Source organism: Hippocampus comes, unplaced genomic scaffold, assembly GCF_001891065.2.
Source record: "Hippocampus comes isolate QL1 unplaced genomic scaffold, H_comes_QL1_v1.1 scaffold420, whole genome shotgun sequence".
NCBI classification, from domain to species: Eukaryota; Metazoa; Chordata; class Actinopteri; order Syngnathiformes; family Syngnathidae; genus Hippocampus; species Hippocampus comes.
Window position 1 is genome coordinate 706,395 of NW_017806163.1, and position 21,948 is coordinate 728,342.

At 43.4% G+C, this 21,948-nt stretch overlaps 2 protein-coding genes across 4 annotated transcripts in view; both read right to left on the reverse strand.

Moving 5' to 3' along the window:
• The window catches only part of patz1 (POZ/BTB and AT hook containing zinc finger 1), an 11,340-nt gene extending 3,290 nt beyond the window's left edge, over positions 1 to 8,050 (reverse strand). The window contains exons 1-4 of one of the 3 annotated variants that reach the window (XM_019895774.1): positions 5,949 to 8,050; positions 4,378 to 4,441; positions 4,119 to 4,290; positions 1,500 to 1,658 (exon numbers count right to left, since the gene is read on the reverse strand). In XM_019895774.1, the coding sequence (XP_019751333.1) occupies positions 1,500 to 1,658; positions 4,119 to 4,290; positions 4,378 to 4,441; positions 5,949 to 7,282 (1,729 nt within the window). In that variant the 5' untranslated portion in view covers positions 7,283 to 8,050. The remainder of the gene's footprint in view (positions 1 to 1,499; positions 1,659 to 4,118; positions 4,291 to 4,377; positions 4,442 to 5,948) is intronic. The other 2 variants (XM_019895772.1, XM_019895773.1) reach the window with 2 other exon arrangements.
• Positions 8,051 to 8,560: 510 nt separating this feature from the next.
• On the reverse strand, positions 8,561 to 21,898 carry eif4enif1 (eukaryotic translation initiation factor 4E nuclear import factor 1). The gene is made up of 19 exons (XM_019895723.1): positions 21,578 to 21,898; positions 19,872 to 20,020; positions 19,716 to 19,789; positions 18,969 to 19,096; positions 18,373 to 18,650; positions 17,396 to 17,594; positions 17,157 to 17,311; positions 16,453 to 16,591; positions 16,178 to 16,354; positions 14,986 to 15,257; positions 14,387 to 14,461; positions 14,027 to 14,213; positions 12,772 to 12,860; positions 12,446 to 12,582; positions 11,421 to 11,502; positions 11,221 to 11,344; positions 10,832 to 11,146; positions 10,538 to 10,711; positions 8,561 to 9,477 (listed from the first exon to the last, which is right to left on the reverse strand). The coding sequence occupies exons 2-19, from the start codon at positions 19,971 to 19,973 to the stop codon at positions 9,293 to 9,295; spliced, it is 2,892 nt and encodes a 963-aa protein (XP_019751282.1). The 5' UTR covers positions 19,974 to 20,020; positions 21,578 to 21,898; the 3' UTR covers positions 8,561 to 9,292.
• Between the last annotated feature and the right edge of the window lie 50 nt (positions 21,899 to 21,948).

A 21,948-nucleotide genomic window follows, 5' to 3' on the forward strand; every position in this document is an offset into this window, starting at 1 on the left:
TTCGGGCGAGGAGAGGACAAGCTGCTGACTGGTGTCTATAAAACCACCCATCCAAAAAAAGGAAAAACACATGTAACAGGGCAGCAGACACCGCAGCGACAGAATTACCTTCTGAAGTGCTGAAAGTGGAAACAGAACATGCTTAAAGTGCAATCACATTCGTAAATGAATGGCTTCTGGTTTTTGAAATGTAAATTACATCATAATTTCTCCTAAGCTGAGGGATAACCTGGCCGATCTTCGACCCGCTTTTCTCCAGATTGTCGCTACGTTTCTCCATTTTCTGTTATATCTTCTATTATTTTCTTCTCTTTTCTTTCTTACCGCTATTTTTATTTTTATTCTTCGTGACAGGAGTTCACTTTGGCCGGAAGTCAAGTTCAGCATTCGCTTCAATGATATCTGGCGCCATCTAGCGTCGTGAATGGGTATAATGTCTAGACCCCGAATATAAGACGACCCCCATTTTTTCAGTCTTATTTCAATGCAAAGAACACCGTCTTATATTCGGGCCAAATCGGTAGTACCAAATCACTACTTTTAGGTACAAAAGATCTATATGCTTTTTGACACCACATTCACATTGGAAGGTATGAGATATGTATCCATATTTGAAATCGGCCCGATTCCAATCTGGAAATATTCAAATCCATATGATGGTTTTATTTTTTTTTCTCTATTTACGCTGCCATATCCAAATGGTGCCACTTGAGAGCAAAACATCTGAATTATGCCAGCACCTGTGATGTTTCCCTCTGGCGTCTATTTGAGATGAGTCGTTGACATGGACAGATGAAGTAAAAGTCTATTAAGTGAGGCAGGCCGCTATTTGAGGATAAGCGTATATCATATATGTGCCCAGCAACACTCTCAGGATTGCTGTGTTCCTTTCTCATTGGTCCTGACTGTCGAATGGAAATGTTGACATTCGTTTTTGCCACATTTTAGCTCACAATCTCGAGTCTCGACCATGATTTTTTTTTTTTTTTAGGTTTTGTCCAATGAAACCAAGGCAAACTGAGAACGCATTATCACATAACATGCAACACTGTGCCTTGTGGACAAGCTGGTAATGGACCAACCAAGCAACAAACCATACGCAGCCATGGCCATGCTGGACACACAAAAGACAGCCAAACTCTCCACATGGTTATTAATAAGCCATGTCCAAAACAAGGTGCAAACAACTGCATTAACTGCTGATTATGGCAACGGGAGCTGATTATTCGCAGAAAAAAAAAAAAAAAAAAGCCGCTCATTTAGGTCTGTGACAATTCGTACTGATGTAGCACAGATAGTCAATCGACAAGCACACACAGTGAGTTAGAAGCTTGGAGCAGCTTTGGCTGATGTGCGCTTGTGTTTTAAGCAAAAACGCGAAGATGCAACAGCACAATTGATTCAAATAAATAATAATAATAATAATAAATGAAAAAGCAATACAGCCAGTTGAAAGCCAGAGACGCGAATGTTTCGGGATGGGCCCGGCGACTGCTTGCCTTCCACTGAGCACTGACGTCCCATGTGGTAATGAGCGCCGTTGTGCATCTGAAGTTCCCTGCTTGGCTCAGGGAAGGTGTGCAATGCGGCAGAAGGTGGCAGTGACGAGCCATGGTGTGTCTTTGTATGCACCTTAAGGTAAGAGGCAGTGGAGAAACCTGCGACCGGGAAGAGCACAAACAAGGCAGTCGTTTGCAAACCGGAGGCCTTGACAGAGACGGGGGTGGCGGGGGGGCTATGCTCAGCCCAAGATCACTTGGATTGGTTTGACCACAATAAAAGTAGTGACTGGACAGAACCATCCAGAGGAAAGTTGTAATACGAGGCATTTCCAATGTACGAAGCACCCGTACTACACCGCACGTTCATCAAATAGTAAAAAGCAGGGATTTACCAATGCCACTGAATTTGAGGCAGTGTATAAGTACAAGTACAAATTAGACAGGCCGATGCCGTTACGTCTTTCAAGTGTGATGAAAATGTCTTATTTTAATCAAATATATTGATTAAAAAAAAACACAAACTCTTCTTAAACATGTTTCGCGGACTCAAATATATATTATATATTACGAGGCGAGTGCTCCGTATGAGTCAATAATGATAATTATGTCCTGGGTCATCCGTCAAGAGACTCCTGCCAGTGGGAAATGCTCGAAACACCTCACCAAGGAGGCATCCAGGGGGCGTCCTAATCAGATGCCCGAGGCGCCTCATCTGGCTCCTCTCGACGTGGAGGAGAAGCAGCTCGACTCTAAGGCCCTCCCGGATGACCGAGCTTCTCACCTTCTCTCTGAGGGAGTGCCCGGAACACCTTGTGGAGGAAACTGATTTCGACCGCTTGTATCCGAGATCTTTTCTTTCTGCCACAATCCATAGCTTGTGACCATAGGTGAGGGTGGGAACATTAATCGACTGGTAAATCGAGGGCTTAGTCTTTTGGCTCAGCTCCTTCTTCACCACGACAGACCGATAGAAAGTCCGCACCACAGCAGACGTTACACCGATCCGCCTGTTGAAATCCCGCTCCATCCTGCCCTCACTTGTGAACAAGGCCCAAGATACTATTGAGTTCGGGGACGGAGAGTATGCCCACACCTGCTCTGCGCCTCTCACCGTGGGCAACTCCAGAGTGGAAGAGAGTCCAACCCCCTCTCGAGAGAACTGGTACCAGAGCCCAGGCTGTGTGTGGAAGCAAATCCGACTATGTCAAGTCGGAACTGCTCTGCCTCGCACACCAGCTGAGGCTCCTTCGATGCAAGAGTGGTGACATTCCATGTCCCTAGCGCTCTCTTCTGGTCATTTATTTGAACTGAGCGTTCTGCGCGAGTTAGCTGCTTCTTCTTCGTTGGTTTGAATGCTACTATTTCGTATCTGGAAGAGGTTGTGTGCTGCCTGCAACACGTACAGTACCATAGTGGGGGTTTGCTTTCTAATTTTTTTCTACAGAACATTTTTATCGAAGGCATTTGCTATTTATATCCACCACGTTTCTATCACAATACATATTGATGTTGAATTATTGTCCAGCCCTAGCGTGTTGTCAATGTGACCTATGATTTTTTTCCCCCCCCGCAACAAATTGGCAGCTCTGTGGATGGATGGATGGATGGATGGATGGATGGATGGATGGATGGATGGGAGTACACTGGATCCCTCTCATCAATCTCTGGCATCTGTGTTGGGTGTTTGGAAGTGCTCATCCCTCCCCTCTCTGCTCAGCCGAGAATATAAAAAAAAAATAGAAAAACGGTGGCTGGCCTCTCTTCATTAACTTAAAACTGAGGAATTGTTTATTTCGAGAAGTCTCAAAACTGCAAGCAGCCAATCCTATCACAGCCGGACATGCCCTGCTTAGAAGTGCCAAGTACTACTGAATAAAGAAAAGCATATTACTCGTGACAGAGAGTTTTAGCGGTTATTGAAACCGTTACTTTTTAAAACCGAGATAAACCATCAAACCGTTACTCAATCCATGACAAGTCACTATTGACATTTTAACGTTCAACTGCATGTTTTTCTAATAGTCTCAACACACGAGGCGTTTCAGGTACAATGTTACAATGTGTCTCAGTCGGAATACTTTGTGCTTGATGTAAAAGGAGTGCATGGACAAGGACGAAAAGCACCAAGAGTCAAGTGGATATAAAGAAGTAGAAATATGGATGCCACGTTAGCGCTGTGTGTAAACGACTAAATAGCGAGGAAGAGGAAATATGAGACTGCTCTTGAAAATAACACAGCGCATTGCCCCTCCACTTAACCGAGTATGAGATGCCACATACAAAACAAAAGCACAAAACATGGCAATATCCTGCCGTGCTGGGTTCTATGTTAACCCTTTGAGGGTCAGCGCTTACTACAGTGGGCAGCTTATCATGTTATTAGGTTACAGGGTGCATGAAAGGGTTAAAAAAAACAAACAAGCTACAGTGGATAAAAGTTTGTTCTTCCGTTACAGCTCTAATATGGCTATTTTATTCCGCATCATAATTTGATCTGGAACCTCCATGAACAGAGAGGCTTCACTTTTTGTCAAGTGCCTGTTTTCTTAAACAGAACTCTTCAGGCACGACTCTGAACATGTGTCAGGATCGTACGGCTGGGCAGGAATGACTTACCTTTGTTGCAAATGCCGCAATAGTTGTGTGTTCCTTCGCTATGTTTCTTGAGGTGGTCCGTCATGTAGGCCGCTCGGAGGAACTTGCCGCAAACTTTGCAGGGAATTTTGTCCTCATGACATGCGAGGTGTGACCTGAGGCGATCTCTTGTAGCAAAAGAGGCGTTACAAATCTGCAACACACCAAACGAAAGGTCTACACTTAAGTGTTTCAAAACAATCGACTTATTCAATTCTGGTTGAAGTATTCTTCATATCACCTGGCACTTGTGGGGTCTCTCTGTTGTATGGACTTGTTTGATATGTCCGTTCAGGTGGTCTGGTCTGGAGGGTCAAAATATGTTATTTGTGTGTGTTCACAGAGACAAATGTAGGCATTTTCTCTCTCGTGCTATTGAAGTCAGCACAGCCAGCAGTTTTCTGGCCTCTGATCAGCAAAATTTAACGAGCAAAACACATCTTGAGCAATTTACATGGTTGAATATAATTATTAAACAGCAATGCTGGTATGTGATTTTCATGCTTTCATGTTTTATATCAACAGACGAGGCTGTTAAAGTCACTTTTTTTGCGGATTGGTATCAACAGACACCGAGTGCAGTCATTTATCGCAGTAAAAACCGAGGATAACTGAAAACAATATCAGTGGCTAAGCTAAAACATGGAGTGAAGCAGAGAGATGTACAAACAAATGACCTTGCTCCGCTTGCAGAGAGCACTAATCTATGATTCAAGATCTCAGCTTTGGTTCTTCTTTCTGTGGCTACCATTCAAAGTTTGAAATGAGAATAACGGAATGAATGAACACGAATGGAATTTGGAAAGGCTGGTGGGCCATTGCCTTTGAACTGCAATGGCACTCTGTGTCTGATGATACAAGTCTGCAAATAAGGAAATAAAGATTCATGTTCTTGTAACTTCTTTATTTTAATGCATTGTGCCACATGATGCATTCTGGAAACAAAAAAAGATGTTTTTTTTTTTCTTTTTTTTGCAGTTCACCCCAACTATTTATGAGGAATAGGCACCCTACCTTCCCGTGAATAGCACAAATCTGTGTAGAATTGATGCTTATTGAAATGCATTGGGTATTTTTTGTTACATTTTATTTCATGCATGATATATTTTTCAATTAATCATCCGATTAAGCAGTCATCATTTTTTTCTCCCAAAAGTTGCCATATCGGTCAGTGCCCAATAATAAATGATAATATAATATTAATAATAATCATGATCATCATGAATTTAGGGTTGCGTTCAGCATCAGCCATTTTTTTTTAATGAAAGGTCACAGCTAGAAATTACAACGCAGGGTAAAATCCGCATTGTGGAAACCTCTTAAGGTCAAAAGTAAACATTTACAGAAAAGTGGTCACTCCGGGACAGCTATTAACACGTTTTGCTTCTCCTATATGAATGAATCTGAAATAAATAAATAAATAAAAATTCTGATGTGGGTATCTTAATTTGTGAATAAAAGGGTTAAAGTAAAATACATCTCGAACATCTGATAGGTTTAAAAGAAAGTACACTTTTTTTTTTAAAACAGCGTCAAAAATACTGGTCACGTCGAGGACACATAGGGCCATCTGGGAATAAAATTTGCCGTTGATCACTGCAGATTTAAAAACCAAATGCACCGCCTGCAACCGCACACGTTGGTACCGATTTAGCTAACGTTGGGTGTTATAACGAGAAACGCGAATGTTTACATATAGGGCACTAAATCATAAGCTGCTGTCAAAACAAGATGACAGTTAACGTCTACGGGCAAAGACGTTTACGGTCTTGGCACCACACTCACAAAGCAAACCGATGAAGTTTGACTCACCTGGAAAACCCTTTGCCACAACTTTGGCACACGTACGGTTTGCCCACCGAGCCGTCGTGGGAACGCACGTGATAGGACATCCTGTCTTTGCGTTTGAAGCGCAGACCGCACACATGACACGCGTACGGCTTCTCCCCGGAGTGGGACAGCTTGTGTCGATTCAGATGGTACACGTCGCGGAACACCTTGCCGCAGATTTCACAGCCGACGTGCCGCCGGGTCCTCTCACGCTTGCGTCCGTGGTCCAGCATCAATCCCCCGTGGTACTGCGCCTCGTCCTCCTGGCCGATGAGAGTCAGGCCGCCCGGCATCGAGCGGCCGCCGATGTTGGCTCCATGTTGTGCTTCGTGGTTCTTCAGGCGGGAGGCTTCCGTAAAGGCTTTGCCGCAAGCGCCGCAAGGGTAGAGCACGATGTTTTTCTGCACGTTGTGATTGAAATGGACGGGCTCCTCTGAGGCGCCAGCCTTTTTGGGTCGCCCCCTGCCCCTCTTCGAAACGGCGTCGTGATGCAACGTTGTAGTTTCGGGCGACACTGGCAGCCCGTCGACGGGCTGCAGGATAGGCATCGATCCTTCGGCGGCTTCCTCCAGGAGCGCGGCGGCGGCGGCTGCGGCTTCGCTCCCATCCACCTGATGTCCATTGTTAGCAAAGCCTACCAGCGCCGTCCCGTTCACCAAATCCTGCTGTTGAGCCACCGGGAAGCCCAGTTCAGTCGACCCGGCGGCCTGGAAAAGGCTGGCGTTTCCTCCCCGCGAGGACGGGACGAGGATTTGCACATTGGATTGTTTGATGACCTCTTGGCAAATCTCGATGATCGAGCGCATCAGCAGAAATTTGGCAGCTGTCATCAACTCCGGGAAGCATTCGAGCCGCACTACAATCCTCGACGTGTACGCGAAGTCCAAGATGTCTTTGAAAACTTTGGGGCTGATGGTGTGCATCTCCAGCTCCCTGGCGTCGCCGTCCTCCGGCTGGCGGCCGAACACCGACTCGAAGTACTCGCTGCACGCTGCCAGCACCGCCTTGTGCGCGGGGAAGCTCTCCTCGCCGACGCGCAGGATCACGTCGCAGAACCTGCCTCCATCTTTCCTCTGGACGTCGAGGTTGTGTAGCATCTCCGCGCTGTGCTTGCTCACCTGGTAGGTGTAGGAAGAAGTCCAAGACGGCTCCGCTAGCTTCTCCATGCCGAATGCATCCAGCGGCGGGATCGGAGGAGAAAGGACAGAGTTTGCAATTTTGCAGTGGAGCTGCGGAGGACAGCTAGCTACTAAAAGCCCCCGAACCGACCGCTCCTCTCCGTCGTTGTAGCGCCTGTAACGTTTGGACGGTAGCATTAGCAGCAGGCTAAAGATGGCAGCCCCCCAGCTTCCTGTGCACTTTGACCCGAGTTTTTCGACGGGTGGGGGGGTCGCTCTTATTTGTTTATTAAGAAGGCCTTATCGCGCGCGTGGTTGCGTTTTGAGTCACTTAAGCAGCTCAATGAGGAGGATTAGAGGCTCGTCAGGGGTCTTTTTTTTAATCACGGTCGGCAGATACCTAATGCGCAGGTCTCCTCTTCCTGTTTGTGTGACAGACCCCTCCCCCACAGAGCGTCGACCTCAAAGGCTTTTCCGCTCGGCAATCGACGTGTTGCCCTGAGTAGCATCGTGGTACTCGCTCGGCTCCAGGTGACGCCGATTTGACGTCACGAATCCACAGTGACCTGTCAGTTTAAAGCAATAATCATTTTAGCAAACCAAAATAAAATTCACGGTCAATGGCGACGCAACACTTCAATAATTATTAAGATGTTAATTGTTTCATCCCGTTTAAGGTAGACAAAGACCATTGCACACGACGACATGGCAAGCAAAGTCAGTATATGTTGGGCACACTAGACTAATAACTTGTCTGCTGTTGCTTCATTTTTAAAAGGTTGACCAGTCTTTTTTTTTTATGGTCGACAATAATCGGTTGTGTCACATTTAAGGTAAACCCAGTGCATATTTCCTTGGTCCATTAACTTGGACCACCACAACTGTTCTGGATTGTTCACAGATTTCTGACATCATGTGATGTTTCGTTTTTTTCTATGGGGAGGTAAACACCCATAAAAAATATTTGGGCTATCGATTTAATATTTTCAGAGGTTGAAGTGGGCATGAGGTTTGATGCGTACATACATTTGGTGATGATTGATTGTTTTTGGAGATTTTTTTTTTTTACATTAAGCACTTTTGACTGTTCCACAGTACTAACCTAACTAGCATCAACATTTTGCAGCAAACCAGCCCACCAGCAGCCTTTAAGATGCAATTATGGAATAGGAATATAATTTAGCCCCTGACAAAAATCAAATTGTCTTTTGGAATAGTCATCTTGGAATAGTACAGTTGCAATCTGTTCAATTTCCTGACAATACAATGATCTTGATCCAAGAATTTCACATTCAAGCCAATTCCGTTTATAAAATGTGACATTTCACTTAAACATATCTGGCAGGATTTTAACCATTTAAATGACTGACATGCAGAGAGATGTTTAAAATGTCAGACCACTCATACATATTTGTAAATTTAACTGACAATTCGTGGGACAAAAAGTAAACCATACAAAAACACTTAAACATGCCATACCGTTTGTCACAATTTTTATTCATTCTATCTGTGCTTTATAACTTAATCGCACAAAAAACTGAATCCAGACACCTCCAGAAATTTCAAGACTGCCTCCTCTTGTGGCAGTTTGGATAGTCGAGGATACAGTTCAAAAAGGAAAACAAAACAAATACACAGAAGGCACAACCAGCAGTCCCTTGGAGTAGTCTTGAAATGATCCTGCTCGCCACAACTATCGAACTGAGCCACCAGCAAGGGAAGAGTAGACGACAAACCTCCCCATCCATTGCTTGCGGTAACTCTCAGTGCAGTTCACGAGGAAAACCAGTCTACAAGAAGGAGTGCTACGAGCTCTTAGTGACTGTCTAACAGCATTTAAACGTCATAGTTTCACTTCCCCTATACCTAGAAAAAGAAACCATTGCTATATACATGGGGACTAAGATTAGTTCCCATCATCTGTACAATCGTGAATATACATAACTTACTCCAAAATGTACTACTAGTCCAATACAAAAAGAGGGACAAAAAATGAAAGGGGGAAAAAAAACCACCAAAGAAAAACATAGCTGCAGTAACATCTCCATTGCCTGGCTACTTTTCTTTAAGAGCTTTGACTTAAAGGTTGAAGTCAAGAAAACTGTCCAGGTGTGTGCTGTGGCTTCAAATTAAAGTTCACATTTAAATGCATCGATCAGTGAGAGAAGGGGAAAATATATTTCATAGTCCAGCTCAGAATCAAGTTCCTCAGGGCCGGAACTCCAACTCATCTACACTAATGACCTTGGCCGGCATGGAGGGCAGTTGCTGTTCCAGCACATCGGATCCAAACCACTTGGCCAGGCCTGGAGGGGGACTTGTGTGTCGCTGGGGGCCATTCGTCCGATGGGGTCCTTGGTTCTGAGACTGTGGCCCTGGGATGCTCTGATTTACTGCAAGAGGAGAAGAAACTTCAAACAAATGCTCAAATGATAAGAACACAATGGATGATGAATAAAAGAAAACGACAGCGAGTCACTGGCATTTAGGTGAGTGCTCGTACGTTAGAAAACTCATGTACTATAATAACCGTGTAGCCAGACTTCAAAGTAGCAGATTTGCCAGCCCTCACCAATTCCCGGAAGACCCAGAAGGCAGAAATCAATACTCAACTCCTGACATTAGGTACATAAGAGAGCCTTCTGATTTCAAAATGACAAATGAAACCTTCATTAGCTGCATGAGTCTGTGTGTTCTCTTTCCACATTGTGCAAGCACGCACACCATGCATCTCATTCCCATATATTGTAAATTGTGCACACTACAGACAAGTCCGTGCTTCCTTTACGCAGTAAACAAAAACAAAGAAGTCTAGATCACACTGCTTCATGCACAAGGATGCAACATACATTCTGTGGCGAGCGAACACCAACGCATGAGGATGGATGCATGGTTTTGAAATCTGAAGGATCTATTATGTCAGTGCAAGCAGCGTGGTTTTGGTTCCCACTTAAAAGGACCGTGTGAATGTGAGTAAATGCATTTCTGTCTTCATGTGTGCCCTGCAATTGATGAATAGTCCACCTTTTGCCAAAAGTCCGCTGGAATAGGCTCTAGCCTCCCTGAAGAGAAAAGGTATAGAAAATTGAGTGATTTAACTTAAAGATGTTCATAAGGTTAGGATGAACCCATTTTGAAAAATGGTGCACATCAGCTCTTCCTTAGTTGACTTTGGTGATGTAAACAATTTGATTTGTCAGACAATTACATTTTCAAGCCACAAAAATACATTTGTTCAGTGGCTTAATTCTCCATTATAAGTTTTCTAGTCAGCCAGTTAGTATTGAATTATTGTTCCAAATGAATTGGTCGACGCATGTTTGAATAGCGTGCTCTGTTTAAAAGTCTTGCCAATGTGGCCTTTATTCTCTTAACTTGAATGACTAGCATGTTCTTGTGAGTGAGTCTCTCTTAAGATGGCCGCAATGTATCACAATGTTGGATTTTACTCACTTTGTCTCTGCTGCTGAAGTTGCTGCTGCATTACTGCCAGCTGCATGTGATTGTTTGCTCTGGGAGGTAGAAGCGGATGCCCTCCCGTTGCACTGAGAGGGTACAGGGTTTGGCCCAGTATTGTAGGGGGCAAGCCTTGAAGTTGCGCAAGTTCAACATGTGGCGGATATATTCCTGAGAATGACAAGGATGCTCAGACTTGTTCAAATAATGAGGCGCAGCATCCGCTACATTTTAAAGGAGAGCTTATATAGCAAGTTAAGTAATAAAAGAATGGCCTGGGCAAACCGTTACCTGCTTGGACCAATGCTGGGGCAAGCTGCTGGGGTTGGATTCCCTGTGCCAGCATTCGTTGAACCACACTGGGGTGGAGCTGAGGAGGCGGGCGCACTATTGGTACGTGGGATAGCAGCGGTACCGGGTAGATGGAACGCGGGAACGTTGAGGATGGTCCTGGTGGTGCCGTGGTGGGTGTGTGATGTCCGGTAGAAAGTGGCCTGAGTCGCTCTTGGTCTTTGCTCGGCAAGGTCTGTGAGAAGGGCTTTACCCCACCTGACTGGGCACCATTGCCTTCAGTTGCTTCCAGGTGTAAACTGGGGGAATTGTTCTCTGAAATCATAAGATCAATCAATTTCAATGTAGGTATCACCAATTCAGACTAAATGCAAAAGAAGGATCTGTACCATCTTGAGAGTGCGCTGCTGTCTCCTCTTTGGACTCGAATCGGCTTGACGGATCATCTTTGCTTTTCTCTTTTGTTGCATACATTTTACGGATTACTGATGTAGGTGTAAATGATGGAGACAACTGTTATAAGAAAAAAAAAAAAAGCTGTTTTGCATCTATGGGACAAAATTTTGGGGCAGATAAATCTTATGCTTACCATACTGGTGACAGTGCTTCCTGGTGAGTTTCTTCCAGCAGTCTGGGAGCCTGGACCAGGGGAGCGGTTAACACGCTGTGGACTAAAACAAGGACACCACATCTAAGCAAGGAAGTAAAACTTACCTAGCCTTTCACTTCGTTGGTTAAATGATACACACAATTTAGTTACGAATATGAACACATTACACCGCCCACTTGTATGCAGAGCAGAGGTGCCTTGACTTGCAAGTTTAAACAATTTTTTTGGCTAACATGTTTTTACTATCAGCGGGGCACTCCTATGGAGCAGGCTTAAAGGGAGTGCCTGGTCGACGGGCCGCTACCCATAGGGTAATGTGGGTCACTCAAGACAAGCTGGAGAGACCGTCTCCCGGCTGACCTGGGAACACCGACAGACCCCCCCCAGAACAGCTGGATGAAGTGCTGAGCTTCCCTGCTAAGGCAGGTGCCCCCGTGACCCAACCCCGGATAAGTGGAAAGAATGGATTGATGTTTTTCACAATCCTGGTGTGTTCAAGTTGAGAACTGGGGGGCAGAATAGCACATACAGTCAACTCAACTAAGTTGCTATACATATACATATATATTGTTTTGCGGAGGAAATACCAGAGTATTCTTGAATACTATGCCTGCATACGTTGCTACCACTTGTGTTCTAATGTTAAACTGTTTATAATTACCGCAACATTTGTGCTTGTTTCATTAGCTCGTCTACAGCAATTTGAATAGTATGCTAGCATTTAGCTAGTGACCTTTTGTAAGACAGTTAATTTTCTTTTGTTAAATGCGTATAATTGTTTTATATTTAAAGTAAACTTCAACTTAAGTGGCAATGAACTGCTTGGAGCAAAGAATTGGCCTAATTTTTCTATAATTATTTGCTATCTGCCAAAGTGCTGCTCCAGAAGTTTACTGAGCTTGAGTTTGGTCATTCAGAAATTGAGATACCGCAGCATTTAGTATTTAAGCTTAATCGTGCTGGGGGTTGGGGGGGGGGGGCAACAAAACAAAACCCTCACTCACCGATTCCGAAAAGATTTGTCCTGTGGCAGCCTGTTGTAGCCAGATGGGAATTGGTGATGGCCATGCAGTGCAAGATCCTGTTGAAATGCTAGTGCTTCAAGATCTGCATGATTCACTGGCATTGAGAGCATCCTCATCTGGCAAAAAGTAAAACAAGTTGAATGATCATGAATGTAATGTGATTGATTCCTTTCATTCCGCAAAAGAACAAATTAAACAACAACAAAAAAAAATATGGTCAGGGACTACATCCATGAAACAAACTGTACACAATGTAATTTACGATACAGCAATCAATTCCTCCACTAAGGAAAAATTCATGCTACCTGATGCTGGGCTGCAGATGCCGGGCTGATCGACCTGTGCATGTCAGCATATTGATCAGGCATCATGGGCTGAGCACCAACAGGAAAGCCTTGCGATAACATGAGGAAGACCCAAAAAGTACCCATCAACAGTTTTGTTCTGAGGGTATCTCCCAAAAATTACCTGGAACACTGTAGTAGTTAAGTTGTCTACAAGTCTAAAATGTATGCACTTATTATCACCCCAAAAGGGAATATTAAAAACAAATATTCACAACACAGGATGCCCCCCCCCCATACAAAATAAATAAAAATAGGTGAAGTCAGAGACAGGTCACTTTTTTCATAGTTTGGCTGGTCCTGCAACCTCTACTCAGGTGTGACTTGTATAATATTGAAATTAGAGCTCGGACTAGGACCCAAAATCCCAGTTCCCCAATTGTGTTGAATTTCTCGTTGATTGGCAAATACTTTTGGTGTCTTATTGCTGTGGCCAGGATATGCAAATACACCAAAAGAGGAGGAAATGAAGGTGAGGAAGAAATCGTAGCCATGGCAACTAATGTGTGATATGTATATTGCTTGTTTAGCATGCAGCTTCCTTCTGCCACAACAAGGATTTATAGTTTCAAAATGCACGATAACTCATCAGGATTTTACCTTTGGTCACAATGTGTTGCAGGATTTTAGTTAAGGTAAGCCATTTTAAAGAAGAAAAAAAAGGTTTTCGATAAACGAAAGTGTCATCAATTGGAACTCGTTTTCTGCCTTCAACAAGGGGCGCATTCAGAAATTCACTTTGAAGCCTTAACACCACTCAGACTGCGTGTGTCTGGAGAGGCAGAGCGCACTCCCTTCCCATTAATTTCCAAACGCAGCCTATGTTATAAACCACCGATCAGCAGCTCTGGCTTGGACCTAGCGGCACATTTGAAATAATGCTGAGAGTTTCCAAACCATCCGAGTGAAACAGCGCAAGCTCGGAGTGCATTTCCGAACACATTCAAGACTAAGGAACGGGGATTTTGCATGCGAGTCCGAGCTTTACTATTCGTGATCTTTGTTTTAGCTAAGCCAATTTCCCTAAAAAATTTGACTTATACTCCGACACATTTATGTTTCTTTTTTCAACATTGCATTACTAGCGCAACTTATACTAAGGAGCAAATTAGTCTGAAAAATAAACGAAGTATTACAAGTGCTCTCAGGTCACGCTGGACAAGATTCAAAGGCATTTTGATTCTTTAACAGGCTGTTGGAACCTTTTTGTTATTACCTGCTGGATGTTGCAAGCGACTGTTGAAGTAGTCGGGGGAGGGTGACCTCTGAGGGAAGAGAGGTAGCGAGGGACCCTTGTGCAGCAGGCCATGTAGAGAGCTGGGAGGAGCCGAGACCTCAGAGTTGCCCAAAAGGTGTCCAAGTAGCACTGGGGAGCGACTTCGAGCAGGCCCTCCCAAAAGCTCCTATGTTGCAAAACACACATTTCCAGAAAATATTACACAAAAACTCAGAGGCGCAACAAAAATGCGGGATGGATATTTAACAGCATACAACCATTACATTTTTAAGTCTTCAGATCAGTGTTCAATCAAATGATGGTTGTTGTGAAAGGAGACCCCACTGCTATCTCAAATACCTGGAATATGTTTTTCGGTTGCTGCGGTGGCATCGAAACTTCAGTCAGTGCCGCCACAGATTGGTCTGAAGGTTGCTGCGATGACACACAAGGAGATTGAATTCATGAATGTGCAATGCAACCCTTACTTCCTCAAAGACATCAATCCCCACCAGCATCATGCAATGTGAAGCTTGAGGTAGAGGTTTTTGGGAGTATGACAAATACAAATAAGGGTCTTGCTAAATGTCTGAAAGGCGTAAAGTTACTTGGCAATCTCTTCAAACTGCAGCCCACTGAGGTGTGTGTAAGAGCATTTACAAGATCAACCCAAGTGTTCTTTATGCAAGACCATTATGATGCATCTGGTTTTAACTTTGGGCAAGCCAATCCTCAAAAGTCGAAATCAAATGTCTAAATGCATACATTGTCCTATACATCAGCACAAGCTTCACTTGCATGAAGCAGTAGCGCAATGTTGACAGTTCACACCATGAAAATTCAGGCCGAGAAGCAAATTTATGCCCATCACTTATCATATCGTTTCCAAATATTTTGCCATCTCTCTAACAGTGAACCATTCATTAGGTGTCTAATACAAACATTTACATCATACTTACATTGCTTGAGTTGGTTTTAGGATGATTTGGCAGAGTTCCACTTGCCTTCATGCTGCTGACCAGTTTGTTAAAGGCTGACATATCTGTGTCATGTGCACGTGGACGAGCACTGGGACCACCTGTTAAAGCTTCCTCTAAGTGCTCAGCCATGAAGGGCGTCCCGTTTCCTCTCCGTGGAGGTGGTACCTTTTGCACTTGGGGTTCTGAGGCCAGTTTCATGCCCTTCATTCCCCCCTCCACCTCTTCCAGGGACAGCACTGCTCCAGAGTGAGCTATGGTTGGAATAATGCCAGTCACTTCACTTAACATCTTTCTCTACTGTGTAGTGTGTGTAAAAAAAAAAAAGTTGACCCTGGTACCCGGACAAAGGTATAGACTAGGTGGTATTTGGTACCAAGAGGAACAAAGAATTGTAGAATGCTTTTAAGTTATAGCACTACATAATGAGTAGTTATCAAATAAAATGAATTAAGACAATTCATTTAATCCAAATACCAACATCTGCCTTACCCATGAAATAGCCTACGGTGCGCAAACTTACACCAACTTGAATTTGACTACAATGACGAAAATATGAAATAACATGTTGCGATTCCATTGTACAGTGTAAACAAACCATTTTCACGACGACATCAATGTACTGTATGGCCGAACTATGAAGTAACACTCACTGTTTTCCCGTAGGCGAGCCTTGTTCAGAGACAGGGTTGAGAGAAGAGGCTTCAAGTCTACTTTGGCCTTGTGCAGCAGTTCCAGTATGTCCACCTTCTCCTTGGACTCTGATGACTGAATGGGTGTGAAAAATGGAGCAGGACCTTGGCCGGAGGATGTGCCAAGGGCTTCAAGCCCTTCAAAAAAAAAAAAAAGTTGACCCTGGTACCCGGACAAAGGTATAGACTAGGTGGTATTTGGTACCAAGAGGAACAAAGAATTGTAGAATGCTTTTAAGTTATAGCACTACATAATGAGTAGTTATCAAATAAAATGAATTAAGACAATTCATTTAATCCAAATACCAACATCTGCCTTACCCATGAAATAGCCTACGGTGCGCAAACTTACACCAACTTGAATTTGACTACAATGACGAAAATATGAAATAACATGTTGCGATTCCATTGTACAGTGTAAACAAACCATTTTCACGACGACATCAATGTACTGTATGGCCGAACTATGAAGTAACACTCACTGTTTTCCCGTAGGCGAGCCTTGTTCAGAGACAGGGTTGAGAGAAGAGGCTTCAAGTCTACTTTGGCCTTGTGCAGCAGTTCCAGTATGTCCACCTTCTCCTTGGACTCTGATGACTGAATGGGTGTGAAAAATGGAGCAGGACCTTGGCCGGAGGATGTGCCAAGGGCTTCAAGCCCTTCACAAGGGGTAAAGAAGGAAAGATTGCAGGATTTAGTATCAACTTGAAACTTCTCAGCACTTACTGGGGCAAGGAAAAAACAACAAAGAATTAACCTGCTAATTTTTCTAGTTCCTCATGCGGAGTGGACCTCAGACTGCTGGAGTGGCTACCAGAAGGGCTCAAGTTGCTGGAAAACCACTGACTGAAGCGGCTTGCTGACACAGGACCTTCACCTAAAACATCCTCTATCATCTAAAAAGACAAACCGAGGCTGTGACAGTGAGTGGAAACCCCCAAACACGAGCAGAGACAAAGGATATGAACGCTATCGTGGCACTTACATTTAGGCCGCTTTCCATCATTTGATTCGTCATTCATCTAGCACAAAATGTGCCAGACGACCAGGACAATTGTCCAATACATAAAGACCAACTCACAATGCAAGGTCCTAAACCCCTCCAAAACGTGCCCACTTTGGCTCAACACTGATAGAACTATTTGATGAATGACATGTAGCTGTCATGATGGGCATAAATTTGGAATCAAGACAATTCAGTGATGAAGCAACCACCACCTCAGATCAAGTCAGAACAGTCAAGGTTTTCTACTAGGGGTGTTTACGATCGCATACTATTTATCATGCGAGCCCAGAAGAGGAAAAAAAATAATCAAGTGTAATTCAAAGGAGATATGAAAGCATCGTTAGCTTTGATTTGAATAAAACAAAGATATTACCGGCATGACTAAACAGTGACACCCCATCTGTGACATCCACACCCTTTGACATCAAAACACCTCCGTGCATCCCAATACTTACAGACGCCAGTCCTGGCATGGTCTTCTCCAGATTGAAAAATTCATTGAAGTCAAAGTCACCAGTGGACTGCTCTGGCAGCACATCAGGGTGAGGAACCTCTTGATCAGCTGAAGGCTGCAGACTCGCACTTTGCTCCTCTGGCTGTCCGTTACATTCTAAGGATTCACATAAACGCACAAAATGCCAAGTAAGACCATGGCGGCAGTCCATTCACACATTGGAAACATTTTTTTACTTGCCTTCTTTCAGAGATTCTGTCTTCTTTCTTGAGCGCCTGGACTTCCGTCTATCATCTTCCAATATCTTATCATCAAATCCAATCAGCTCAATTGTCTCCGACTGGCTCGTCGGACCTCCAGAGAACCACTCTGGTTCCTCTTCTGCGTAAGAGTCGGTCCTTCTCCGTTCACTAAACACACGTTTGTCTCCAAAATCTCTCTGCGTGAGACAAAAAACAAAAACAAAAAAAAGATTCATCAGATGATAGGACCTCATGGGCAAATATACTTGATAGCTGCAGTGGGACAACCATGGCTATTTTTGGTTTGTACTGTATACTAATGAAAGATTATCTACTCTCTGCTAGATGTAGGTAGGCCTGAAAGAAAGGGCAATTTGATATTCCTTCTGTCTAGATTACAATTTCAACTCGATCTATTAAATACTGTAGCAACATCAGAGGTGTCAAGTAACTCAGTACAAATATTTTGTTACCCAAGTAGAATTTCCAGGTATATATACTAGAGTGGAGTAGTTCTTTTTCAGCCTACTTCCTTATATTTGTAAGTAAGTATTTGTACTTTCTATGAGAAACAAGAAGTTTAACCATGAAACATCCAACACGCCATTGGTTTGTACGCGATGCACTGCACCTGCTAATAACCCAAATCAACCAATTTAGTCATTTGTAGTAGTATTATTGCTAGATGCAATATTGTGCAAAGTAAGTAAGACTAATTACCTTTGGCCAGTTTTGTCATCTTGCATCTGTGGCCCGCACACATCCAAAGTTTGGATGCACACTTGTCCACCATTAAAGTTTAGTGATGACATATGATTGAAGTTGGACTTTTTGCACCATTACAATTCTTTACGTAACTAACAGTAGTCAACATATCTTTCGCTCCATGATACACACACATTAATGCTCAGTAGTACACATGGCACTTTAATTATTGCCTGGTAGACCTACTGAATGAACGCAATGAGAACCAACCCTGAATCTTTTGTCTTTGAAGTCTCTGACATCCCGTTCCCTTTCCTTCTCAAGGCGGGCTTCTCTTTCAAAGGCTCGGGCAGCAATGATTCGACCACTTCCAATTCTTCGGGACCCTCCTAAACGGAGAGTCTCATTCTCCTTATTTTCAAGTGGACTGATTGGCCGGGAGGAGTGGAGTGCGGGTGCAGCATTGCCTTGGCATCCACCTCCAAAGCTGCGACGCTGTGGGCTCAGTATGACATCCAAGTCGTCCTCCTTTAACCTCTCACGAGGATCTGAATAAAAATTTCACACAACACAGAGAGGAGACCTGATGAATTTGAATGAATGGGAGAAATCAAGTATATAAAAAGAGGCTTCAGAAGCTTGTGGGGCGGCGGGTATAAAGCTATACTTTTGACTGCACTGTAGGCATATTCGCTAAATGTGTGGAAACAATAACACCATAATCAAATCTCTGTGATTTCTCCAGCCCCTCGCCCAGGGCCCCATCACAAATGTTAATTATGGTACTATGATACCACCATTTGTCAGTCTGTAATGAGCATAAATTGATGGCCCTGTTAAAAAAAATACAAATAAAAAATAAATACCTGGGATTCTTCGTTTCAGTGGAACTCTGTCCTCCAAATGCTCCTTCTTAAAGCCTTCTATTGGAGAATTACGACCTGATGTGGGATACAGTGAGGCGTGCCACTTCTCGGGGTCCCAAACACCGTCACTGCATTAAAACATTTGAAATTATAGTAATAGAAATACCGGTACCTGTCTGAGAGACAAATCTGACATATGGCAGGAAGCCATGACTTAGTCTATTGTATAACTGGCAGCAGATGGGTATAGGTTTATTGAACCTGCATCTCATGGAAAATCATTTTATTGATTTGCCTGTCACTATATAACACTAGCATAGATCGATGAATGATGATGAATTTGCAATTAATAAATAATTTTAAGTCAAATTATGTGACATGGAATCATTTCTCACAGCACCCCTGATGTTCTTGCATGGCATACTAATGTGCAACGGCCCCCTGGCTGGGAATCAGTGAATGAGACAGCCAATCAAAGTGCACATCTAGACAACACAACCATTTAGAGTCTGCCATTCAGCTTACATTGACGCTTTGGAATGGGGGAGGAAACCCGAGTACCTGGAGAAAACATGCATTCCCCAGACAAGGGCCTGAGCCAAAATCCCAGGACCTTCATTTCCAAGTACATTTACCACTGCGCTGCCTCTTAATCCCCTTCTCTTCCAAAGTGCTGCCCATTAGTCCCCTTCTACTCCAAAAACTCTAATACACACGATTCATGTACATCCTGAAATACATTCTTACCTGTCATATTTCTCTGACAGACAGTCTGGCCTTTCATTGGAGATTGGTAGCTCTTTGATATCAAGAAGCTCCTCCTAAATATTGACACACATTAAATATTGCCAGGCTTTTGAATGCATCAGACAAAAATGAAAACTACTTTTCCCCTTCCATCACCTTGGTATATCTGTGTGGAGTTGTTGCTGCTGGTTCTTTCTTAATCGGGTCCACGGCAGCATCACCTCCATTCTTCTCTTCAACACAAGCATCACCGTCCATGGCAGAAACACAGCTTTGATCCAAGCAATGACTCCGCTGGGATGGGAGCGAGGGGAGTGTGTGTGTGTGGGGGGGGTTGGGGGGCATTTTCAAGGAAAATAAGTAATCAGTGGCTGCATCAAAGTACCCTGATAAAAAATGGGGCCAACATGGGCCCAGTTGTGGTGGCCCTATCAGAATCAGTACTGTCTGATACTATGATTAACATAATAAACAGATTTTTTTTATGTCAGTGGCTCTGACTAGATTTTAAAAGCCACCTAAAAGCTCTGACCAAGTCGGCCTATTACCACTCGTCGAACACCTCTAACAACAAAGATCCTATGCTCTAAACAAGGTACAGAAAAGCTAGTTTAGATATTAAGACTGTTCTAACAGGTATGAAGAAAGAAACAAAAATAATGCAACAGCTGTGTGTATCTATTCCAGAATGCTGCCGCTCGAGTTCTTATGTGTGCCAGGAAACCAGACCACAAAATCCCCACAATGCCTTCCTGTAAGCAAATAATAGATTTTAAGAATTCACTGAATGTCTTGGATCAACATCTAGTCAAGACCTTCAGTTCCCTATGAAACTTTAATACATCAGGTGCGTTCTTATTGAATGTTTCTGCAACGATGCAGCATTCTGGTTCAATCTGAAGTCTGTAATATGCTCATATTTGGTCATGCTGTATAACTTTCCCAAAGTTATGATATCACACCTTGTGTGTCGGTACCACCCTTCTGATGGTATAAAAATGATGTGATTCTCTTCCTGCTTCGCACTCGTGACGAGCAGCCATTGTCTGTAATTAGCGGGTGCCCGGAATATTCCGTTATTAAAACCTTCGAAGGAACTGTTCATCGGCTCCAGCCTTTATTTGGATAACCAACATTCTCCCCGTCCGAAATTCAACGAACACCCGGGGGAGAGGAGGCCGCTCTTCCCCCAACAAATCCTTCTGAAAAGTGTTAATACAAGTACAGGTATATCTGGGCGAAGAAGTCTTTTTCACGACTACTTTGTGATCAATAAACTTTCATCAGCTTGGATGTAATTTAATCGTAATAAGATAATCTATGCATTCTGTCATTTCACTTTTACTCTATGCATCAATTTATCCTGCTTTTATATTGGGAATTTAATCCCTCCCAGCAATGAATGGTGCTCGACATATAAACTTGCCTTAAAGCCGTGACATTGGCGGTCGTTTGTCAATCAACAACACATGCAAAAATCTTGACGTGAAAGTGGTTAAAAAAATGACCAGGACGACAGAAAAAAAGTTTAGTAATGAAAAAAATAGTCCGTCCAGTGGTTGAAGGCATTGAAATCTACGATGCCATCCAATTGATGAGTTAATTGATTACAGCCGGGAGATTTATCAGCGGTACAATTGCAATTTGGCAAACTACTAATCTGCACACTAAGATGCACCCTAATGTGAATTTGTAGAAAGCAGAGTTAATAAAACTCCAAATCAATAGCACACTCTTGAGTCCGTGAATGTTTATTTAAAGTCTGACACTCTTGTCTGCAACTTAACTCATTAAAAGCACGTGCTGAGAACACAATTCACAGCTGTCCGAAAACGTACCACATTGACAAAGAAATTACTCACCCGGTATGACGTCTGGATGTGAAAGTGCTTGACCTGTAGTTCACGTATGTCAGCTAGCTAGCTAATCTAGCAGCTTCAGCTAGCTAGCCAGCTAACTAGCTGGGGGAATGGGGTAATGCCCACCCACCAAATTTGATACCGGCCGACTTGTTGCAGTGATTTATGAAAACGGACTATACTAGGGTCACTTGAAATAACTACACAGTTGGAATATTCTCAAACAATAATTCGAAATTCTTGTCTACACGTTCTCTTTCCTGAGTCGTAACAGCAAATTTTCTCTGATCGGCGCTTTAAGAAGGTCCTCAGAAAGCTGACACTGTGCCCCTCGCGCCTTTGTAGAATTAGCAATATTTTGGTACATTTATTAT

Excerpts from the sequence above, each read along its gene's own strand:
- eif4enif1 (XM_019895723.1), bottom strand. The coding sequence starts at position 19,973 with ATGGACGGTGATGCTTGTGTTGAAGAGAAGAATGGAGGTGATGCTGCC. Across the intron at positions 17,595-18,372 it reads TCAAAGACAAAAGATTCAGG|AGAGATTTTGGAGACAAACG; the intron begins GTTGGTTCTCAT and ends TGTCTCACGCAG. Across the intron at positions 16,592-17,156 it reads CCATGCCAGGACTGGCGTCT|ATGATAGAGGATGTTTTAGG; the intron begins GTAAGTATTGGG and ends TTGTCTTTTTAG.